This window comes from Penicilliopsis zonata (genome assembly GCF_001890105.1).
Source record: "Penicilliopsis zonata CBS 506.65 unplaced genomic scaffold ASPZOscaffold_10, whole genome shotgun sequence".
Lineage (NCBI taxonomy): Eukaryota > Fungi > Ascomycota > Eurotiomycetes > Eurotiales > Aspergillaceae > Penicilliopsis > Penicilliopsis zonata.
Window position 1 is genome coordinate 220,641 of NW_019208919.1, and position 20,810 is coordinate 241,450.

The 20,810-nt window shown below is 52.8% G+C and overlaps 9 protein-coding genes across 9 annotated transcripts; 6 read left to right on the plus strand and 3 right to left on the minus strand.

Annotated features, from left to right (window-relative positions):
- Window positions 1-582: 582 nt before the first annotated feature.
- ASPZODRAFT_2108382 (hypothetical protein) lies at window positions 583-2,772 on the plus strand (the record flags this gene model as incomplete). Its single annotated transcript, XM_022727716.1, has 5 exons — window positions 583-656; window positions 727-784; window positions 839-927; window positions 993-1,133; window positions 1,203-2,772. The coding sequence occupies 5 exons, from the start codon at window positions 583-585 to the stop codon at window positions 2,308-2,310; spliced, it is 1,470 nt and encodes a 489-aa protein (XP_022580129.1). The 3' UTR covers window positions 2,311-2,772.
- Window positions 2,773-2,976: 204 nt separating this feature from the next.
- Window positions 2,977-4,752, minus strand: ASPZODRAFT_133477 (hypothetical protein). Its single transcript, XM_022723277.1, has 2 exons — window positions 4,092-4,752; window positions 2,977-4,013 (listed from the first exon to the last, which is right to left on the minus strand). The coding sequence occupies exons 1-2, from the start codon at window positions 4,307-4,309 to the stop codon at window positions 3,128-3,130; spliced, it is 1,104 nt and encodes a 367-aa protein (XP_022580130.1). The 5' UTR covers window positions 4,310-4,752; the 3' UTR covers window positions 2,977-3,127.
- On the plus strand, window positions 4,367-6,805 carry ASPZODRAFT_17070 (hypothetical protein; the record flags this gene model as incomplete). Its single annotated transcript, XM_022726952.1, has 4 exons — window positions 4,367-4,549; window positions 6,314-6,374; window positions 6,508-6,614; window positions 6,650-6,805. 4 exons carry the CDS (start codon window positions 4,367-4,369, stop codon window positions 6,803-6,805), a joined length of 507 nt encoding a protein of 168 aa, XP_022580131.1.
- A 910-nt stretch (window positions 6,806-7,715) lies between these two features.
- Window positions 7,716-9,144, plus strand: ASPZODRAFT_133478 (hypothetical protein). The gene is made up of 4 exons (XM_022723278.1): window positions 7,716-8,109; window positions 8,197-8,296; window positions 8,362-8,428; window positions 8,482-9,144. Exons 1-4 carry the CDS (start codon window positions 7,803-7,805, stop codon window positions 8,866-8,868), a joined length of 861 nt encoding a protein of 286 aa, XP_022580132.1. The 5' UTR covers window positions 7,716-7,802; the 3' UTR covers window positions 8,869-9,144.
- A 206-nt stretch (window positions 9,145-9,350) lies between these two features.
- On the plus strand, window positions 9,351-10,383 carry ASPZODRAFT_133479 (hypothetical protein). The gene has a single exon (XM_022723279.1). The coding sequence runs from the start codon at window positions 9,437-9,439 to the stop codon at window positions 10,253-10,255; it is 819 nt and encodes a 272-aa protein (XP_022580133.1). The 5' UTR covers window positions 9,351-9,436; the 3' UTR covers window positions 10,256-10,383.
- ASPZODRAFT_133480 (hypothetical protein) lies at window positions 10,343-11,741 on the minus strand. The gene is made up of 8 exons (XM_022723280.1): window positions 11,673-11,741; window positions 11,530-11,619; window positions 11,328-11,459; window positions 11,220-11,264; window positions 10,981-11,156; window positions 10,827-10,915; window positions 10,663-10,767; window positions 10,343-10,596 (listed from the first exon to the last, which is right to left on the minus strand). Exons 1-8 carry the CDS (start codon window positions 11,684-11,686, stop codon window positions 10,384-10,386), a joined length of 864 nt encoding a protein of 287 aa, XP_022580134.1. The 5' UTR covers window positions 11,687-11,741; the 3' UTR covers window positions 10,343-10,383.
- A 321-nt stretch (window positions 11,742-12,062) lies between these two features.
- Window positions 12,063-15,699, minus strand: ASPZODRAFT_133481 (hypothetical protein). Its single transcript, XM_022723281.1, has 3 exons — window positions 15,534-15,699; window positions 15,282-15,475; window positions 12,063-15,217 (listed from the first exon to the last, which is right to left on the minus strand). The coding sequence occupies exons 1-3, from the start codon at window positions 15,575-15,577 to the stop codon at window positions 12,246-12,248; spliced, it is 3,210 nt and encodes a 1,069-aa protein (XP_022580135.1). The 5' UTR covers window positions 15,578-15,699; the 3' UTR covers window positions 12,063-12,245.
- A 612-nt stretch (window positions 15,700-16,311) lies between these two features.
- On the plus strand, window positions 16,312-18,821 carry ASPZODRAFT_17076 (hypothetical protein; the record flags this gene model as incomplete). The annotated part of the gene is made up of 5 exons (XM_022726953.1): window positions 16,312-16,420; window positions 16,476-16,546; window positions 16,600-16,897; window positions 16,980-17,817; window positions 17,891-18,821. 5 exons carry the CDS (start codon window positions 16,312-16,314, stop codon window positions 18,819-18,821), a joined length of 2,247 nt encoding a protein of 748 aa, XP_022580136.1.
- Window positions 18,822-19,357: 536 nt separating this feature from the next.
- Window positions 19,358-20,809, plus strand: ASPZODRAFT_133484 (hypothetical protein). The gene has a single exon (XM_022723282.1). It carries the CDS (start codon window positions 19,537-19,539, stop codon window positions 20,521-20,523), a length of 987 nt encoding a protein of 328 aa, XP_022580137.1. The 5' UTR covers window positions 19,358-19,536; the 3' UTR covers window positions 20,524-20,809.
- The last annotated feature ends 1 nt before the right edge of the window (window position 20,810 follows it).

The following is a 20,810-nucleotide window of genomic DNA, read 5'->3' on the forward strand; positions in this document are numbered from 1 at the left end:
GGAGTGATGCACGCAGCTGGCAGGCTGAGGCCTTTGGCAGCCCTTGCCACGAGGGCGCCCGCGACCTTCGTGGAGCGACCGAGCTGAAGAGGCACCAAAACGCGAGAAAAAGCCGTCTGGATCGAGCGAAGAGGATCTCCAGGCGCGCCAAGAGAGATCGCGATGCAAAACGCGATGGTCCTGGACGGGGGGCGATGGAGCGAACAGCGAGCTGGGCTGGCCAAGGGGAAGTTGACAGAGGACGGAGTTGATGTTGCCTCACCTGCGATGGGGCACGAGTTTTCTGGGAGCCGCAGCCCAGCCACTAGCGCGGTGGTCGCTAAAACGCGGATACTAGCGCGGCGTTTACTATGCTGGGACCTACACCGCCCGCGTGTCATCACTGCCGACACCAAGACTAGCGCGCACAGTTTAAACAACCCCTCACCGCCCTGAGGTGCGCCTTTCACTGCCGGCCTTTTCGCGATAGAAAAGCAGCAGCAGCAGCAGTCAAAGAAGAGCAACTGCGCTGGATGACCGTGTCTGCCACACTGCGCCCTGGCGGCCTCTTGATTCGGCCCGGCATGAGCATAGCATAGCACCATGAATCTGTCGCTCATCGATCCGTTTGTCCTCGCCCAGGACTACCCAGACTCGCTGACGGGCAAATTGCGTGAGTTGGGGGTGGTTGATTGATTCCCTCGCGGGTGTTGCTGTCTACTGTTTACTAATGAGGGGAACAGGGAGCGGCCATGCCACCTGCCTACGCTTCAACCGCAAGGGAGACTACTTGGCGTCTGGACGAGTGAGTAGTTGGAATTTCTGTTCGGGAATTATGTGCCCTGTTAATCGAGTTTAGGCGGACGGAACGGTGGTGATCTTCGACCTCGAAACCAACGGGGTAGCGCGCAAACTACGCGGACATACGAGACAGATCCAGTCGCTGAGGTAGGGCAGATATCTGTTTTGGAGAAGAGAAGGTCTGACGGGAGGTTTTGCTGACCAGCTTACAGTTGGTCTCGTGATGGGCGGTATCTATTGAGCTCGTCGCAGGACTGGAAATGTATTCTCTGGGACTTGAAAGACGGATCACGGGTGCGGATTGTGCGTTTCGAAGCACCCGTATACATTGCGGAACTACATCCGTTCAACCAGTCAGTTCATGTTGTCTACGATACATGGGGGAAGTTCATGGAAGCTAACTAAGACGCGTGTGTGTGTAGCCTGCTTTTTGTCGCCTCGCTGTTCGAAGATCAACCGGTCCTGGTGGACATCTCGACCCCCAAAGCCGTTAAACGGATTCTACCCTCGGCGCCTCTGCGGGCCCCGATCCCCAACGGGGAGGAGGTCGACCCGGCGGTGGCGGCAAAGCAGGCTGCGCAGGACGCGAAACATTCGACGTGCGTGACGGTATTCACCGCCCTGGGCAACCACATCATCGCGGGCACGTCCAAGGGATGGATCAACCTCATCGAGACGCAGACCTGCCAGACCATCCACTCGGCACGGCTGTGCAACGGGGTGGTGATTCTGCTGCGGCTGGCGGGCAACGGACGGGACGTGCTGGTCAACAGCTCGGACCGGGTGATCCGGACGCTGCTGATGCCGGACCTGTCGCAGCTCGGGGTTGGGCTGGACGCGAGCGAGATCAAAATCAGCGTGGAGCACAAGTTCCAGGACGTGGTCAACCGGCTCAGCTGGAACCACGTGGCGTTCTCGTCGACGGGCGAGTTCGTGACGGCAACGACGTACATGAACCCGGACATCTACGTGTGGGAGCGCAGCCATGGCTCGCTGGTGAAAATCCTCGAGGGCCCGCGCGAAGAGCTGGGCGTCGTCGAGTGGCACCCGTCCCGCCCGCTCGTCGTCGCCTGCGGCCTCGAGTCCGGCTGCATCTATACCTGGTCGATCGTCAGCCCGCAGAAATGGTCCGCCCTAGCGCCCGACTTTGGTGAAGTCGAGGAAAATGTCGAGTACGCCGAGCGCGAGGACGAGTTCGACGTCCATCCCGCAGAAGAGATCCACCAGCGTCGCCTCGACGCAGAGGACGAGATCCCCGACGTGCTCACCATCGAGCCCGTCAAGGGCGAAACTACAGATCCAGACCTCGACGAACACGGCAACACCGCTGCCACCGCCTTCTTCCGCATGCCCGTTCTGCTCGACATCTCCGACAGCGAAAGCGAAGAGGACATCGTCGCCGTCGGCCCGGGTACCATGCGCCGCCGAAGTCCCGGCGCAGGCCGCGACTGGATGAATACAGACGACAATTCAGGTACGGATGGTGCAAGTACGAGAAACGGAACGACTCGACGAGGACGACGTAAATAAGTTTTTTTTTTTTTCTTTTTTTCTTTTTTCTCCCCCTTTCCTTCTCTTCATTTATCTTTTGTCCATTTTGGTGGAGTTGGGCCAGGCAGTTGGGTAGACAGGGCATTCGATTCGTCTTTTACTTTTATTTCACTTGACAAATCAAATCGTACTCATTCATAGCATCACATTTATTATACGCAACTCATAAAGCTACATGCTATCATCTAGCGACAAGCAATCGAGAATGGTTCAGTTTGTATACATCCCTCCCTCCCTTATTGTTCATTAACGCTTTCAAAACAGAAATCGAGATCAACGCCATTGTAAATGGGATGGTGAGATGGCATATTCAAAAGATAGGGGGTGAAATGAACAGGAGTTTTTTAAACGTAGATATCACCGAGGCCGTTTAAGCATGGGAGTAACCTTTCAAATCCAACCCGGAACGCCACGAATGCTGGTACTGGAAACATAGAAGAGTGAAAAGGAAAATGCTGCACCAAGCCCAGTGTATCATTTCTGCTCGTCATTCAATGTCGGTGAGCGGAGTCATTTTCACAGGATCAATAACATACTCCGGCTTGCGGTGTATCTGACATGAGGCAGTATGTGTAGTGTCTTCAGAAAACCCTGGCGTAAATCGCTGTGCGGGCAGCGGATTGCTCGGATGTCGTGGCTTTCTGGGAGTCGAAGGGATGGGGTCTGCTTCAACTTCATTCGCGGGTGTTTTGCCTTGCAGGTGTCCATATTCATGATTCTCCGCTGGGGTATATGTATATGTGTGTGTGTGTGTGTGTGTGTGTGTGTGTGTGTGTGTGTGTGTCTGTGTGTGGATTCACTTTGGCATTGGTTTCCGTGCTTGGTAGATGTGTAAGATATTGTAGGCGTGGACGTGCTTATTGAAAGCCTCCGACTTGACGTCGGCAGCGATGCGCTGGATCTTGTCGATGGGCCAGCCGAACACACGGCTGAAGGGGGCCAGACTCAGAGTCTCGATACTCTCGGAGATTGCCAGGTTATACCATCGGGCAACCTTGCGCTCATGCTCGTCCTGGTGCCAGGGGTTTAGGGGCAGTCCGACCATCTGGTGGTCGATCTCAGTGAAGCCGGCCTCCTCGAGATGGCGCAGAGTCTCGCGGGAGCTGTGCGACATGGGCCTCATGGTCTCCTCGGTGGCCTGCTTCAGACACTGATACCATTGACGGAGGGCTAGCCCGTCAAGCGAGCGGTCATCACAGCGGGGCTCGAAATCGATCTCGACCTGTTCGAACCAGGCGCCCGGCCGCAGGTGGGCGAAGATACGGCGGTACAGGTTGGGCCAGCTCGCAACACTCCCGGAGCCCATCTGCATGTGAATGAGATCCCACGATTCCTCGCCCATGGCCCAGGGACTCTCGAAATCAAAGGGGGCGTAGAAGTCGCAATTCTTGGGGTGATTCGGCGGCTGGATCGGGGCCAGGTCGACACCAACGACGAAAGCCTCCGGGTACTTATTGGCAACGTCGATCGCCCAGATACCGGTGCCGCAGCCTAGATCGAGCACACGCCCGTTGCTCGGATGCGGCGCGTAGATCAGGCCGTCCGAGACGCGGGCGACGGTGAAGAGCTTATGGAAGATGTCGAGACGATCCTGTTCCTGCTCGTCGCACGGTAGCGGGTAGATGCCGCGGCGGAAACCGTGATATAGCCGGCCGTTTTCCATGTACTCTTGTTCGGATTGCCTAGATAGAGGAGAATATTCGGTTTAGCGGTGACGATATTATCCCCCCCCCCCGAGTCTCGGTGACAGTAAAACCTACTTCTCCTGGTTTTGCGGTGCCCCGACCACGGGCGATCCATTTTTGATCCAACTCCTCTCAGCGGGATCCCGGTCGGTAATGGCGTAGATATCCATAGCATCGGAATTGTTTCTCGACCGAGCGATATCGCTCGAGGCGATGGTGGAGTTGGAGCTGTTGTGATTGTGCACCGAGGGGGGCGCCGGTTGCCGCTGGCTGAAAGAACTGCCCGGAAACATCTGGATCGGAGCTTTTTAAGAAATAGAATGAAATAAAATCAAAAAGATTCCTCGAGGATGTTTGGAAGCTACAGCAGCGGCACCGGTGCTTTGGGGGGGGGGAGAGAGAGCGGCGAGCAACCCACGATGCGGCGACGGGTGAGGCGTAACCATCCACGAGCGATCGATCGATTCGACGCAGGTCCACAGGAGCACGAATCCGACTTGTCCAACTTTGCAACAGGCGTGTTCCGTCTGCAGGTATCTGGGTAAGGTGGTGCACGTCGGTCAGTCACCAACCAGTAGTAGAACTCTAGGCGTTCGTTCACGAGAGCCCGGACACGACCACACCACGACCAGAAGACGGAGAGAGAAGCCCGTCCCGAGAACCGAACGACCGAGATGCAAGGGAAAGAGACGAAAGAACCCAGAACAAATGCATTGACAACCTGGTAGGACTGCCCTGGACGGGGCGGGCGGGGGGGAAGAGGGGGGGGGGAGAGAAAGGCGAAGGGAAGGGGAGGCTTTAAGGTTGCGCCGCTGTGGAAGCGCTGAACAGTGAACAGACCGTCAAACACGCTGTTTGTATTTATCGTAACTTATTACAGGAAGTAGTACTAAGTACAGAACAACTCTTAGCTAACTGGTAGGTTAGGTGGTTAGTTACTAGGTAACTAGTTACTTGGGTAGTAAACTCTACTGCTGTATGTTAAATACAGTCCCCTTACTACATAGTACCTACTAGGTACCTAATGCAGTCAACACTCCCTAACACCTCTGCCTACTTATCCTTATCATCGTGAGACATGTGAGTAGGTACTAAATGCCAGTACCATGGTACGACAAATGTCACTTTGACTTTCGGGTTTCCCGAACCTTTCTTTGTCTGAAATTTACAGTACGAAAATATCAGGTACGAGTACCAGTAACTTTATCATGGTACCTAGGTAACTGGTACGGAGTACCACCTACTAAGTGAAGTTAAATACCTACCTAGTACTACTCCCTCCTAGTTGTTACCAGTAACCAGCAAACCCAGCGCTCTGGTTGCAGAGATGAGAAGCTTCGAGAGTGGCGCCCACTCCCGGAAGACACAGCCAGACCCATCTATAGCCGCTGGCATTGCGTGCAGCCGCCCACGGCCCAGCAGTCGATCCAGCGCTGCTGAGCCCATTCGCTGTTTCCCCTCACGCTGTGCTGCTCACCGCTCCCAGGCTCCCAGACGCTCGGGTCCATCTGTCTCAGCCTGGCGAGTCGATCACTGGATACGGAGAAGGGAGTACGGAGTATCTTGGATACGTTGAATCACTGCTAGTTAACTAGTTACTCACTGCTAACTAAGGTAGTTACTACTAACTAGTTGACTAGGTAGAAACTAGATACGCTCCCTTCCTCCCTTCCCCCCCCCCCCGAAATGAAGTCCAACGAAACCGCCAGCTCATCATGATCCCATCCCATGACGTATCATATTGTCCGACCACGTAGGGAACGGGCATGGACTAGCATCGCTGGGTTCAATAGACTGGACGAACCGGCGTTTTTGCTGACTCGCAAACCATCCTGGCAAGGCTGGAAAATTGGAATACCCTCACCGGAGGGCGCCTAGTGGGTGTCGTTGCACTTCTCCACCTGAGTCAGACCCGAGTCAGTGGGCTCACAGCCAAAGGCAATCGACAGAGGGGTCCGAGGGCGGTTGGACGAGACGCCCCGGCGCATACGGGAGTACGGAGTAAGGTTGTACGGAGTACGGCCTACGGAGAGGATTCTGATGGAGATGGAGTACAAAGAGGCACAGAGAAGTCGCAGGATGGAACACACGTCCTCCCCTCGAGAACTACTCTTGTTTGATTCTGGCCGTCTCCACACCCAGGGTGACGAATCTGAATGTGACACGACCTCGTCCCTGTGTGTAGGTACTAGGTAGTACCAAGGTCACGGAGTGGACAAAGACATCTTTTGGCCCTACAACGAACAACCCAAACTAACTACTAGTCAGCTCACTAACCTGACTAAACTACTCGACAGGTCGCCCTCATGTTCACCTGCAATTTCGGTTCCAGCAACCTGGCTCTGCGACTGGGATATCGTTTGTCTTCCAGCTAGGTTCCCAACCGCCAAGCCCCCAACCCAGTTTTACGTACGGAGTATACCCTCAAACGAGCCCTCTCGGACGCCTGTCCTTCCCTTCTGGTTTTAGTGAACACCTAAACCTCGTCTAGGGCCAGGTCACTTGGCTACGGTCGAGGAATCCCGCCTCGATGAGGCACTGCTGTATCTCTGGGCCTGTGCCATCACGCGGCTTTTCCCACCCATTCATTCATTCCCCGTGAGTTTTTTTTTTTTTTTTTTTTTTTCATCTAGCAAGCCTCGTTGATCGCCGCGAGCACTGAGACCGACGTTTCTCCGTCGAGAACTTGGCACATCGGGTCCTTAGCCTCCGTGAGGATGTTGAACCACGCGATGGCGAGTCTTGGAGAGGTTCGTGGTCGCATGAATGCCATCCGTGAGCGCCAGTAGGAAGCCTCCACGGGGCACTCTACTGCCACCAGGAGTAGAGACGGTCTGGTGGTCCAGAGAGAGTCGATAATCTCATCCGGCAGTTCGGTCAGTCTGGAGGTGAATCTGCTGGCAGACTTGTTCAGACTCTTTTTCTTTTGTCAAACTCCAAGAATTTTTTTCGTTTTGATAGAATTCCAACGGCAATTCTATGGTAAAAAAAATCGGCTGGAATTCTCGACGTACCGTCCGACCCTTCCATTACCCTTATCCATCACCTCTTGAGCCCTATGCAGCATTAAGCTGTGAAGAGCTCCTGATGCTTTGAATCCAATCCGGATCCGAAGATGGACCGCGCCATTGTCCAGCAGCACATGGGGACGGTCAACACTGGCCTGTACCAACCTACTTTTGGCTCTCTCTCCGTCACCGCGAGAGATGGTGCTCATGCCTGTGACTTGATGGCATCAACCAGCGCCGTCGGTTGCTGATGAAGTGTCTTAGGATGCATCTCAGGATGGGACTCCAACGGTTGTTTCGAGAAAGATGTCGCCGCCGCCGAGGGCCACAGACACTGCGTCATCATCAAGCGTGGCATTTAAGTAATTCTATACATTGTACCTTCTACCTAAACGGTTATGGATGTTATAATACATGACTAAGTAATCATATATATAAGATGGTGGATCTCGACCATTCCATGCGGCCCATATATATAAATGAACTTGGAAAAAATATGACATATTCATTTATCTCTAACTAGGTATAAGGATTACTCTATTTTCGTCTTATTTATTTATATTCTTGCTATAAACAATTTAACACCAATTTATCTAAACCGATCATCCAGATATTAGTTAGACCTATTTCCAAGTGCTGTAAGTTGATTGGACAGCCTTAAATAATTTTACATCACCAAGTGCTGAAGAGTGTGCCACTGTACACGCCTCTGCCTCGTTGCACCATACTAGAATAGATTATTCTTTTTCTGCCTATTTCTTTTTTGTTCTCAATATAAATGCACACCCTCAAAGCAACAGGGGCTTCCTCCCTCTCCCTCCCTGAGGGGAGCTACATCTACGCCCTCGCTCCCTGTTCCGCGGGGCTGGCGGCCATCTCATCGGACGACTCGCTCCGGCTCATCGACTCGGCGAATTTGAAGCAGATCTCCGTGCTGTCGAGTCAGACGCACTCAGGCGGCGTTACCTGTCTACGTACCGGGGCTGGTGAACAGGGAACCCTGTTGGCTACGGGGGGGAGAGATGGGAAGGTCAGGTTGTGGGATGCGAATCGGACGGCCGGTGCGACTGTTGAATTCGAAGCATGTACGTTACCCCCTCCCTTTTTTTTTTGAATCATCTTCAGAGAGAGAGAAGCCCAATTTCAATGTACTGGAACGCTGACGTGCTAAGTGAAAAATGCACCGGTGCTGTCTGTTGCGTGCAATGCTGCTACCAACACTGTCGTGGCGGGCACCGAGCTGGTCTCCTCGCAGGCTGTTGTGTCTTTCTGGTAAAAACCCACTGGGAACATCCAATCAGGTCTAGATATGGAATTATTAACTCAATGTTGAAAAGGGACATCAGATTCCCTCGTGAGCCCCGTCTTCAATACGTGGAAAGCCACAACGACGACGTCACAGAAGTATTCTCCCTTCTCTTCCCTTTCTTGTCGATATAGGTTGTGCTGATTACCAGCTCGAATATCACCCGACACAAAACCATATTCTCCTCTCCGGAAGCACCGACGGCCTCGTCAATATCTACGACACAACCATTCAGGACGAGGACGACGCCCTCGTGCAAGTGATCAACCACGGCTCCGTCCATCACGCAGGCTTCCTCTCGCCAGACACCGTCTACGCGCTCAGCCACGACGAGGTCTTCTCCATCCATCCCATGACGAACCCGGACGATCCGCAGAAAGAGCCCGAACCGGTCTTGTTCGGTGACCTCCGCGAACCTCTCGCCTGCGAGTATGTCGTCCAGCTTTGTCCGGGCGGGGCAGGGTATCTCGCCGTAGGAAATAAGATGTACTCCTCCCTGATTTTCTGGTTTGTCTGTCTGCCATGTTCAGTCTGCTAACCTCATAGGCATCAACGGCTCGATCTCATCCCCCTGGTCACTCCCTGGCAATTCGACCAGACGAATCTGTGGCGTCTTCCCGGCGCACATGGCGACGAGGTTGTCCGCTCGATATACCTCGATGAGGGGGTAAGCTCTATCCGAGTTTCGATTGATAAGCTTTATCCGTGCTAACTCATAGATCAGTCAAGAAGTGTCTTTACATGTGGCGAGGATGGCTTCGTGCGTGCCTGGCGGGAAGAGGGCGGCGGTGGTGATAGGGAGACAGAGATGGAGACAGAGACGCCCAAGCCCAAGAAGAAGAAGTTCAATGAGAGATACAAGCCTTACTAACTTCAAGTTGTCAATATAAAGTACCGTTATACTACATAGGTTTGTTGTATTTATGCACTTATGCATATTAAGTAATATTTATGCTTGCGATAAGATAAGAAATTTTCCTCTTCACGATTTCATCACAACACCACTTCCACCTCCTCCTTCACCACCATCTATCTACATTCTTTATTATAAAACCACAGAGCCTCGCTCTGTAATTAGAAAAGAAAAAAAGAGAAAAGGAAAAAAAATGGACGCTCAAGCCTACCTTATCCGCCACGGCTGGTCCGGCCCTGGCAACCCACTCAACCCCTCGCGCCGCCCAGGAACACACAGCGGCCTCGGTCTGACGAAACCGATTCTCATCTCGCGCCGGACAGCGAACCAGGGGGTCGGGAAAGTGACGACCAAAGATCCTACGAATCAGTGGTGGTTGCGTGGGTTTGAGGATGCACTCAAGGGCGTGGGAGAGGAGAAGGATGCGAATGCAGCGACTGGATCTACGGCAGCGACGAATAATGCGTTAACGAGCGAGCTGTATCGGTTCTTTGTCCGGGGGGAAATTCTCCAGGGATCACTGAGGGTCAAGGAAGCGGAAGCGGAATCGAATACAACGACGGAATCGGAGTCGAGTTCGAAGAAGAAAACGAAGCGGAAACGCGACGATAGTGATGATTTGGAGGGGAAGAAGAAGCAGAAGACAAGGTCTAGCGGGAAGTCAGATGACTTGAAAGAAAAGAAAGAATCGAAGGAAGAACGGCGACAAAGGAGGAAAGAGAAGAAGGAGAGGAGGGAGAGAAAGATGATTGAGAAGGCAGAGAAGGCGAGGCTGAAAGAGGAGAAGAAAAAGCTGAAGAAAGAGAAGAAGAAGAAAGAGCGTGAAGGCGAGGCGGATGAGAAAACCGCCGAAGCAGACTATCCCACGCCATCGTCTACAGATCTTGAGCAGGTTGATGGGAAGAAGAGCGAAAGAAAGAGCAGGAGCAAGAGCAAGAGTAAGACTGGAAGTGAGAAGGAGCCCAAGTCGGACAGTTCAAATTCCAAGGAGAAGAGGAAAAAAGGACAATGACAGGACCAAGTCTTGATTCCTGACTCTTCTGCTTTTCTTACCGAGCTCCTGCTTTCGTTGATGTATATACCTGAGCATTTGCATATACCCTGCAATACATAGAGAATATTTATTTCTGAAGACATACACTATGATATATCCTGACTAACTGGTAGCTTGCCCGGCTTGTTCGAGACAATCCACGGCCGTCTATCCCAGAAATCATCTTTGATGATATCCACATGGTCGACCACCACTTGCGCCTTTTTGCGCAGTTTGCGCATTTTTTCCTGTTGTGTTTTGGAGACAGGTTCAAGATCTGATGATGCTGCTTCTTTGCCTTCCTTGGTTTCTAGTTCATACTGTAGAGTAAGAAAAATTAATATTCAGGTATCAAACAATCATGCTTAAAGTGAATCAATTCCTACCTGGCGATACACCACGCTGCCCTTTTTATAGATCTCGAGCTCGTTGTTATAGTTGATCCCGAACCGTCTGAAGAGGATCTCGTTCTTGTCGGACGAGACAGTTCCCTAAGCCATCAGTATATATAGTCTGGAGAAGATCAGCTTTAAAATAAAAAGATGGATACCTTCAGTTCCTGCTCGGCATCGGTATTGCTCATTCCTCCCTTGAGCACCATAGCCCAGAAAGTAGTATTGTAGAGATTATTAATATGACCTAAATCAGAATCAGCATGACGCCGTTGTATGTAGAGAAGGTTAGAGAGAGAGAAAGAGATTTACAGTCGACCTGCCGCCAGCTCATGTAGTCTCTGAGATTCCGTGTGGATGGGTAAGTGACAGCCCGCCCATCGAAGGAGGGCAAAAATGGCGGCTTGAGAGGTGTTTCAGTGAAGAAGGTATTCCAGTGGTAAATATAGTGTGCTGTAAAGGTCGACACGACGGTCGTCACAATCTTTCTGTTCCTTTTCAGCTTGGTTCTAGCAAGTAAGAGATAGCCGTCCTGGAATAGATATACTTACGCACTCCGTCGCTCGAACAGTTCGCAGGTCGGATGGAAAACAAAACTAGCCGGTCAGTATATAGGATGCTGGATAGAATAACCGTATCTGTCCAGCTAGGGGCACTACCTATATTCATCGCTGACCCCGTACGCGAGAACTAGATCTGGCAGGTCTTTCATCACCTCGACGGCCGCCTTGTTCATCAGATCCAGCGCCCGCCGGTCATTGGGTTTTTGGAATGCATAATGATCGGACAGTCTAGAATATCAGACACATGGCATACAGAAAGATAGAAGGATATCTGGACCGAGTCAAACAGAAAACGTACTTGTGAAACCCTCGTCCGTCGACCCGCACTACAACCCAGGTATTCGGTAACAGGGCGTCTGGCTGCTCAAACCCCTTGACGTATTCATATCTAACAGTCAGCTCAGCTGTGTCCAACATATCTTCTACACAGCTTGTACTTACTTTGAGTTCGCCATGACCAGTCACTGTTGACGGAAAAAGCGAGGAACAATTAGGTGAGTTCAGGTTGTGTGCTGGAAAGCGGCGAAATCAAATGGTGGGACTGAGATACCCGTGGATTTTCAATAATAAATACTTCAGAATTTCTCTGACACTATGGTATGCTAACAGTGAGGTTAGTCAAAGACATAATAATCTAATAGACGTTTTACTCTGCTCAGGTTTAGAATAATTCAAAAATATTGTTGACATACGTTATTACATTGGGAGATACCTAGAACTACCTCCAATTGGTGATCTCGACACTGTTCTATTCTTTATATGCAGACCTTTTCGTTGCGATGGAAAATCAAAATACCTGTGGAGGCCTAGAGCTGAACAAGGGATCTGTGTCTGGCACTGTATATAGAAAATCCTAGTATTTGAGAGGCACCAAGCCAACCTATTGCTGGCCTATGTAATAGACAATCCAAAAGAGAGACGGAGACATGCGCGAATGGCAGAACGAATCTGCAGGTGCTATATAACTCTTAGAGAAAAGAAAGGAAAGGGAAAAGAAAGAAAGGAAATCTCGATTCAAGGAGTGGGGAAAGGGGTGAGTTCCTCGGGGATATCCTCGTCTCCAGTCTCGCTGGCTCGCTCGCTCGCCTCGCCGATGCCCTTGTCGGACTTCTTGGGTTTGCGCGAGAAGAAGCCCAGGCTGCTCTTACTCGACTTCTCGGCTGACGGGGTGCTCGAAACCGTGCTCTCAAGGCTCCTTCCGAGCTGTGCCTCGCTGCCGACATCCTCATCGATGTCGCCTTGCGCAGAATCGCCCTTCTTCGAGAAAAGTCCCGACCGATCCTTCCAGGAGCTAAACTTACCCGAGCTTCCCTTGCGTGTAATCTTGCGGATGAATGACTCCTTCGAGCTGTTCTCGAGAGACGTACTAGACGGCATGCGCTCCAGGGATTCGTACGAATCCCCGGTGAAGGTGGAGAAGGATTTCGAGTCTCGAGACGCCCGGGACTCCGACGGCGAATTTTCATCGACGTGGAAATCAATCGGCGCATCCAACTCTTTATCCCTGACCTTCTCTTTGTCTTTCTCAGACTTCTTGCCACCGAAGATCGTCTTGAACGAGGGCGCCGCAGGGTTCAACTTAGGAGTCACGGGCCGATGGGATGAGGATGGACGCGTCCCGATCGGGGCCTGAAGAGGACGAAGTTGCTTGTCGTATGAGGTGGATAAGAAATCGGGTTCCCCCGTTAGTCCTAGAGGCAGGTGACCAGAAGAGCCGTACGTGATGGACGGCCGTCGTGATTGATTCCGTGACCAGGTCGAGGGCGAGGCCCACCCAAAGCCAAGCAGGCTTCGGTGATCAGACTTCTCAGCCGTCGGCCAGCCGAAATGTCGATTGTCCGTGGACGGGTGCGGAAGCTGGTTGTCAAAAGAGAAAGTAGACGAAGGCCTGGGCGACTGTGACCCCCGTCTTACCGTACCTAAAATAGATGACGGGTCAATGGGATCATGCCTGGGACTAAACTGGTTATACCCAGTGTTCAAATCCAACGGATCAGACGATTTAGCGAGACCGCTCGAGCCACCTAGGCCAAACTTGCTGGGCGAAAAGATGCTCGAAAGAGCAGCTCTGCGCGAAGTAATGTGGTCGGATGAGCTGTCTGCGGTAGCGCCAGTGGTGTTGCTTCGGGGAAATAATGAGATCGGATTCGCCCAGTTTCCGGTGTAACTCAACCTGCGTCGTCTAGAGCCAAGCGGGTCGATCTCGTCAAGGTTCCTGGGGAACGACTGACTCTGACCGGCCTTCAAAGTCCCAAGAAGGGGCCCGTCAGCGAGGGTCTTACCACGAGGGCGATGAAAGCCAAAGAGACCCGAGAGCCTCCGCGTCGCACTTTTCGCAGCATTCGGTTCGTCTGTCAATGGCGAGGGTTGGTCTTCCGACTCGTGTGATCGCTTTGGATCCTCATTTGGACTGGCAAAAATGCTTGCTGGCCGACTTCCGGATGAAAGTGGCGATGGGGGTACATGCGGAAACATTTCAAGCTGGGTGCTTGAGGGTTCCATGGTTGTATACAAAGGAAGCGTGGCTTGACGCGGAAGATCTGGAGATTCTTCATCGCCAAGGAGATCAGACGGCAGCAATGCATCGGCACGAGGACTCATTTGAGGGTTACTCAAGGAAGCCGTGTCTAAATCCCCACGGAAGGTTTCAGGAGGATCGCCCAGACTAGGCATCGTCATTCCATTGTTGATGTTGAAGAACGCCGGAGCTGGAGTAAATGTTGGCGAGCTGGTTGATGGGGGCGGGTTGTAAACTATCGTACCGGGGAAGGTCGATTCGAGGGTAGGGAAATTGACCGAGGATGAGACATTGCTGGCGAGAGAACTGCGGTGACGACGAGGCCGAATTGTGGCCGTGTTTGAGAGATCTAGATCAATGGCTGGAATCGTAAAGGGACTGGAGCCGTTGTGGCGATGAGTGGTGAGCCATTTCAACCGCTCCTGGGCTTCCTGGTAATGTTGTTGAGCTTGTGCATAAAGATTGACGAGTGTGGCATATCGAGTTTGCAAGCTAGCCAGCCGAATCTCCCACTGACGGGCTCTTTCATTGTCAATACGATCCAACTCCCGACCATCTTCGCTGTCGCCACCTTGGAGATTGTGTCTCTCGTCTTCCAGCTTCTTGACTCGGCCGCCTTTATCCTGGATCTCGTCGTCGATGAGTTTCAATTCGTTTTGCTCCTTGGCGATCTTCTGCCGAATCTCCTCGGTCCTTTCCTTCTCATCCTCTTCAAGACGAGCCCTGGCTTCCTGGGCTTCGGTTTTTTCTTTGTTCATCTGCGAGATGCGCTCCCGCCACCGGGCAATCTCGTCCTTGCGCTTCTTTCGTTCGGCCTCTTTCTGCTGGAGAAGCCTTTCTCGTTTACTCTTTTCGCTTTGCACAGTGCGGTTGACGCTCTCGAGTTTGTACACGTGTTTCTTCAGGTCTCCGCTGGCTTCGTCCTTCTCTTTCACGCGCTTCTTCAGCTCATCTCGTTGCTTTTCGAGATCCTTTAGTAGTAAAATATGTTCTTGCTCCTCCTCAACCACCTGCTTATCCACAGCTTCATTCTCGTTTTGTAGTGTTTTTAACCGGTCGGCGAGTTGCTCCAAGCTGCCATCGCCATCATCGAAAAGCGGTGCCTTCTGGAGATCATCCTGATGACTGTGTGAAACATCGACTCCACTGGCGGCCGGAGATAGTTTTCGTCCTGCCGATGACCTTTTCGCTTGAAGTTGACCGCCACTTAGCTCTCGGGACATCAAGGGCGCGGAAGGGGCGGAGAGACCAGTCGTGGATCTCGGAACAGATGCACGAATCGTCGGGCTGCTGGTTGGTGCATTTTGCTGGGCCTGAGACAGAGGTAGTGACTTTGTACGGACGTGGAGGACGGCACTTGGCGTTTGAAAATTCGCTGCGCTGACAGATAATACACAAATATGATAGATGCTCCCGGGGGCTAGATTCAACACTTCAACGGCAGTCTCAGCTCGTTTCGATTCGCCGACTAGTATTGATTAGCCTCTCCCCGACTTCTATGAAGAAAAACAGTAGAGGCTTGGATTTCGTACCCTTGACCCCATTAACCTGGATTATATGCTTATGTATCGAATTGTGGAAGTTGGGCTGCTTCCACGCTATACGGATCTCCCGAGCAGTGATTTCCTCTAGCGTTACCTCGGGTGGGGGAGGGATATCCAGACCCAGCTTCTCGACAAGCACATCATTCGGTGTCTGGCAAACCTGCCAGGCTCGATATAACAGCCTATCTCCAGTCAGTAATGCCAGCCAGCAGCCACCGCACCCTGGGAAGAAGCACCCACCAGATCAAGGCCCAGAGGATGGAGGTCGCTAGAAACAGCGCCATGACGCCTCGCACCCTCACCCGTGGGACCACGCTGGGGTACGCGTCGAAGGCAAGATACAGCGGCTCATACATCCCAGCGTCTAGGGCCCATCGACGCTGCGGGGAGGGAGTTGCAAGGAGGAGATTTTCCTCTCCTCCCGTCGGCCGCTGTCGTTCCCTCGCGATGGCTCTCCGCCCGGGTGGGACACGTCACGTGAAGAATTCCTCTTACGGCTAGCGCGATGGATCTGCGCCATCTCCCGAGGCTATACCATTACAGGACTAGTGAACCTTGCAGGCCGATTCGGGACTAGCGCTGCCCCTCTGGTTGCGTTTCTGCCGGTGCAGGCCGAGGGCTGGCTGGAAAGAGAGAACGTTGAACTGTTGAGACCAACACTGTGGACAAAGCCTGTGGCAACTGCTGATTCTTTATTGTGACCTGCTATTCTTTTTCATCATCGTGCTTCTTTATCCTTACTATTGTTAATTATCTGTCGCTCGTTCCTCCATTGCGTCTCTTCAGCACGTCAGCAACTGTCAGGTTTGGCATGCTGCATATAAGAGCTGGCCTGGCCGTGTCACATGCGCCGTAGGTGGGCGGGCCTTACGAAGTCCTACGAAGCCGGTCGGGTTTGAAACGGTCTCTGTCGGCTCCCCTCACCTATTGTGTCGACCTCCTTGTGCTCTCTAGTCCTGTTCTCAGTCTTCTCGTTGCGAAGAGTTCCTGGTGATCACGATCGGTTACACGTCTCGGAATGCAGTACGTCAGGAGCATCAGCGGTTCGGTCTCCAAGACATGGAACTCAATCAACCCAGCTACGTTGAGCGGAGCTATTGATGTGATTGTGATCGAGCATGAAGATGGTATGTGCGGTCAGGGGTATCTGGGAAGGTGATTGGGATGCTGACCGTTGATGAGGGACGCTTGCCTGCTCTCCCTTCCATGTCCGTTTCGGCAAGTTCTCTTTGCTACGACCCTACGAAAAGAAGGTATATTTCTATACAATAAACTATTTTGGGCACTTTTTTGAGTTTTTTTCTAGGTGGAATTCGTGGTCAACGGAGCCAAGCAAGACTATGCTATGAAACTGGGCGAAGGCGGCGAGGCCTTTTTCGTCTTTGAGACGACAGATGAAATCCCGGCCTCTCTACAGACCTCGCCACTGGTATCGCCTGCGGGGAGTCCGAAGCCGGATGCTCTTGAGACCCTGCCGGCGTCGCTGCAGGAACCGGATTTTCTGGACCTGGACCGGTCCTTGACGGGCTTACCCAAAGGCCATCATAATGATACTCCTGGTATCCCGATCCTAGCGAGGGGCGCGCGGGCAACCAGCGACCTAGGTACGAGCATTATCTTCGCTTTTTTTCTTTGGGATTTATACTGCCAGTGGATTTTTGAACTCACGAGACTGCTGCCTGTTAGGAGCTTTGACCCCTCTTTCCGGGTCGCCCGAAGCTTCGGATATTGCAAGATCTCGACACGGCTCGTTTGGGGATGAAGCCATTCGGTTCGATCGCGCAGTCTCGGAAGGTGTTTTGCAAGCGACTACCTCTGCACCTGACGATGCTCACCAGAAAACCCAGCGCTCTCAGAGCCCCCCCCCACTGTCACCGGAAGAGACGGTCTCTCGCGCGATCTCGCTGTCGAAAAAGCTCTCCGGATCCAACATCCCCTCTCATGTGACCGAAACTGGCGATCTCATGCTCGACATGACTGGGTACAAGAGCAATGAAGAAGACGCGCTGCGCGCCGAGTTGGTCGCCCGCAGGATCCTTGCGGAGGAACTGGAAGGCAACTACGACATTGGTGCGCTAATCGGCGCGGATGAACACGGAAATCTCTGGATCTACAGCAGCGAGGAAGCCAAGGAAGCCGCGAACCGTCGAGCGACCCTGAATTCCCTACGAGGCAACAGCGGGTTGAACGAGGATGCGATTTCGGATCCGGGATATCACAGCGAAGGCGACCATGCTGTTCCCGAACCAGTATTGACTACGCGCCACCACCGGGCTACTTCCGATGTCCAGGCGAGCTTCCCAACCCCGCCCCAGTCGCCGACGCAGGACTCTGCCGGAGACCCGAATCGCAACTACGCAAAGACTCTGCGCCTCACCAGTGACCAGCTCAAAACCCTCGATCTGAAACCGGGGCCCAATCCCATGTCCTTCAGTGTCAATCGAGCCATCTGTACAGCCACTATGTACCTGTGGAATGTCCGCACCCCTATAGTCATCTCAGATATCGATGGCACCATCACCAAGTAAGCCAGCCGTCTCTCTCTTCCCTCCTCCCTCCCTGCGCTTGCCGACGACTAACAAAGATTCTCTCACTAGATCTGATGCTCTGGGCCACGTGCTGAATATGATCGGACGTGATTGGACGCATGCCGGCGTGGCTAAATTATATACCGATATCGTCAATAATGGTTACAATATTATGTACCTTACGAGTCGGTCGGTCGGACAGGCAGATAATACACGAGCTTATCTCTACGGGGTCTGCCAGGACGGGTGGAGGCTACCCAAGGGCCCTGTCATCACAAGTCCTGACCGGACCATGGCCGCACTGAGGCGAGAGATTTATCTCAGGAAGCCCGAGGTGTTCAAGATGTCCTGTCTCCGAGATATTTTGGGGCTGTTCTCCACAAAGGAAAACCCGTTCTATGCTGGATTTGGCAACCGTTTGACCGATGCGTTGAGCTACCGCTCAGTGAATATTCCCTCGACGCGGATTTTCACGATCAATTCCAATGCGGAGGTGTCTCTGGACCTACTAAGCCTCAACAAGTACAAAAGCAGCTATGTCACGATGCGCGAGCTCTTGGATCATTTCTTCCCTCCAGTTAGCTTGCTCGTGCAAGCCGGTGGTGAGGCCTTTACTGATTTTACATATTGGCGAGACGTGCCACAGGGTCTCGAAGATTTTTCCCTTACAGATAGCGAAGCCGAAGAGGACGAAGAGGAGGAGGAGGAGGAAGAAGAAGAAGAAGAATACGATGCCGAGTCGAGCGAAGATGAAGGCAGCGATATCCTTGACGATGAGCAAGTCGATGAGGGACTGGACGCTAGCTATATACCACGAGACCCGATGGAGGATTCCTATCTTGCAGACTCGGTCATTGATTCTATTGAAGAATCTGGTCGCTCGTCAGACCTTGGAGAAGTTTTCGATGATGAAGGTGATGATGGGCCGAATGCCACGGCCCTTGATGCGCTGACATTGTCTGACCCTCCCGCATCTGAGAAGGTCATAACCACTCACTAGCTGTAGCTAGCAGATCTTACCTGGCTGCTCAGTTAACCCAGGAGCCTCAGTCACCAGCAGCAGCACTCTAGCCTCCGTCTGCGAACGCTTCAACCACGGGCTGCAGATCTCCCCACAGCTGCCACTGCATAAACGGGCGTTTTTTAAGATAACTGCACACAGTCGATACCTTCCCCCCCTTATTATTTATTTTGGCATATCCCACTCCTGGTGTTCACTGGCGCATTTTTGGCGATTCTAAGTTCAGATTGTTGTTCGAGAGTCCCTCTTGCTTATTCGAGTCCCGCATTTCAGCGTCATGGTTCTTGAATAGAACCAATATAGAATTATTTTATTGTTTAAATGCAAGATTATTGAACTTACTGGAACAATATCAAGTATTCATTCACTTATTCAATAGTTATTGAGTGATGTATTCCGAAAGCAGCATAGCGTGTATACCTCAGGCTGTCAATGGAACATCATTTGCAGCTCTTCACAGCTCCCCTCGACAATCCAGTCTCAAGGAGCGTCAAGCTTCAACATCCCGAGTCTCAGCATACCTGATCTTGCTGTTCTAATAACTACTACTTCTTCTTCTTTAGCTGCGTCTCACCGACTGTCCACCGTGCCTACGTGGTGATCCTACACTGAGCCGAGACTCACCTGCACACCACCTCTTTCATGACCACGCCAGGGCGACATTCTACAGCATTGACAATATTTACGATACACCATGACATCTCCCAGCCAAACCCAGTCGTCTGCTCCCGCAACACAACCCCTGACACCGCCCGCGGAACAGCAACAGCAGCAGTCGGGGGCGGCGGCGGTGGCCAACAATGTCACCTCCTCGCAACTTAACGCGGGCGGCAACACCCCCGCGACGGCCAACAATGCGTCTAGTTTGAATGCTACGTCAACCTTGCCTACAGCCCAACCACCACAAGTGCCTGCGACGTCGCTGGGTGATAGCGGCAAGTCACGGCGACCACGCGACGTGCGGCTCATCCACATGCTTTTGGCCTCGCTCGGGGTGACAGCGTATCAGGAGCGGGTTCCCGTGCAGCTTCTCGACTTTGCCTACCGGTACACATCCGGGGTGCTGCAGGATGCAGTCCATCTCGCGACGGAAGGGTATGCGGGCGCCGTGGGCACCACGGATGGTGCAGGGGCGGGCGGGGGCGGGCGTGGCCCCGTGGAGGTCAACTCGGTGTCTCTTCCTGCGCTGAGGCTAAGCATTGCCTCGCGGTTACACTACCAGTTTCAAACGGGGGTGCCGAAGGAGTTCCTGATGGACGTGGCGGCGGAACGCAACCGGATCGCGCTGCCGGGGGCGTCGCGTGGGTTCGACAACGGGGCTGCTGCGGGGGCTGCTGGCGCGGGGGGCAAGGCGCCCACACCCTCGGTGATGATGGGGGGGATGAGATTGCCGCCGGAACGGTTCTGTCTGACGGGGACGGGATGGAATATGAAAGATGAATGGGACAGTGAAGGCGAGGAGGAAGAGGTTCCACTCCAGCAGGGAACGACGATGGCGACAGCACCGGGCGGAGACCTCGCGGCGGCGACGACGACGGCGACCATGGGAGCCGCCGAGGAGGCAGACGAAGAAGCAGAAGACGACGACGACGGTGACGGCCGGATGGAGGACATCTTCGGAGACGACACGGCGATGGGCGAGGGTGACGGCGATGGAGATAAGACGATGACGGATGTTTGAATCTTGTCTCCATATACATCTATACTAATACACTAGCGGTACGGCACGCTGGGTCTCATTCAAAACCTACTGCAGGGGACAGGAGTTTGCGGAGTTAGGACGGGGCTTTCTCGTACTGGAGATCATGACTGTATCAAAAAATGCTACTATACATACTATACATGCAATATGCCACAAAAAAGAAAAGAAAAAGAGAAAGAATCCCAGGCTTCTGAGACGCCGGAGAGAGAGAGAGAGAGGAGTATGCGCCGTCCGAGCATGCAATGGGTGTAGCTTGTCGGGGGGGG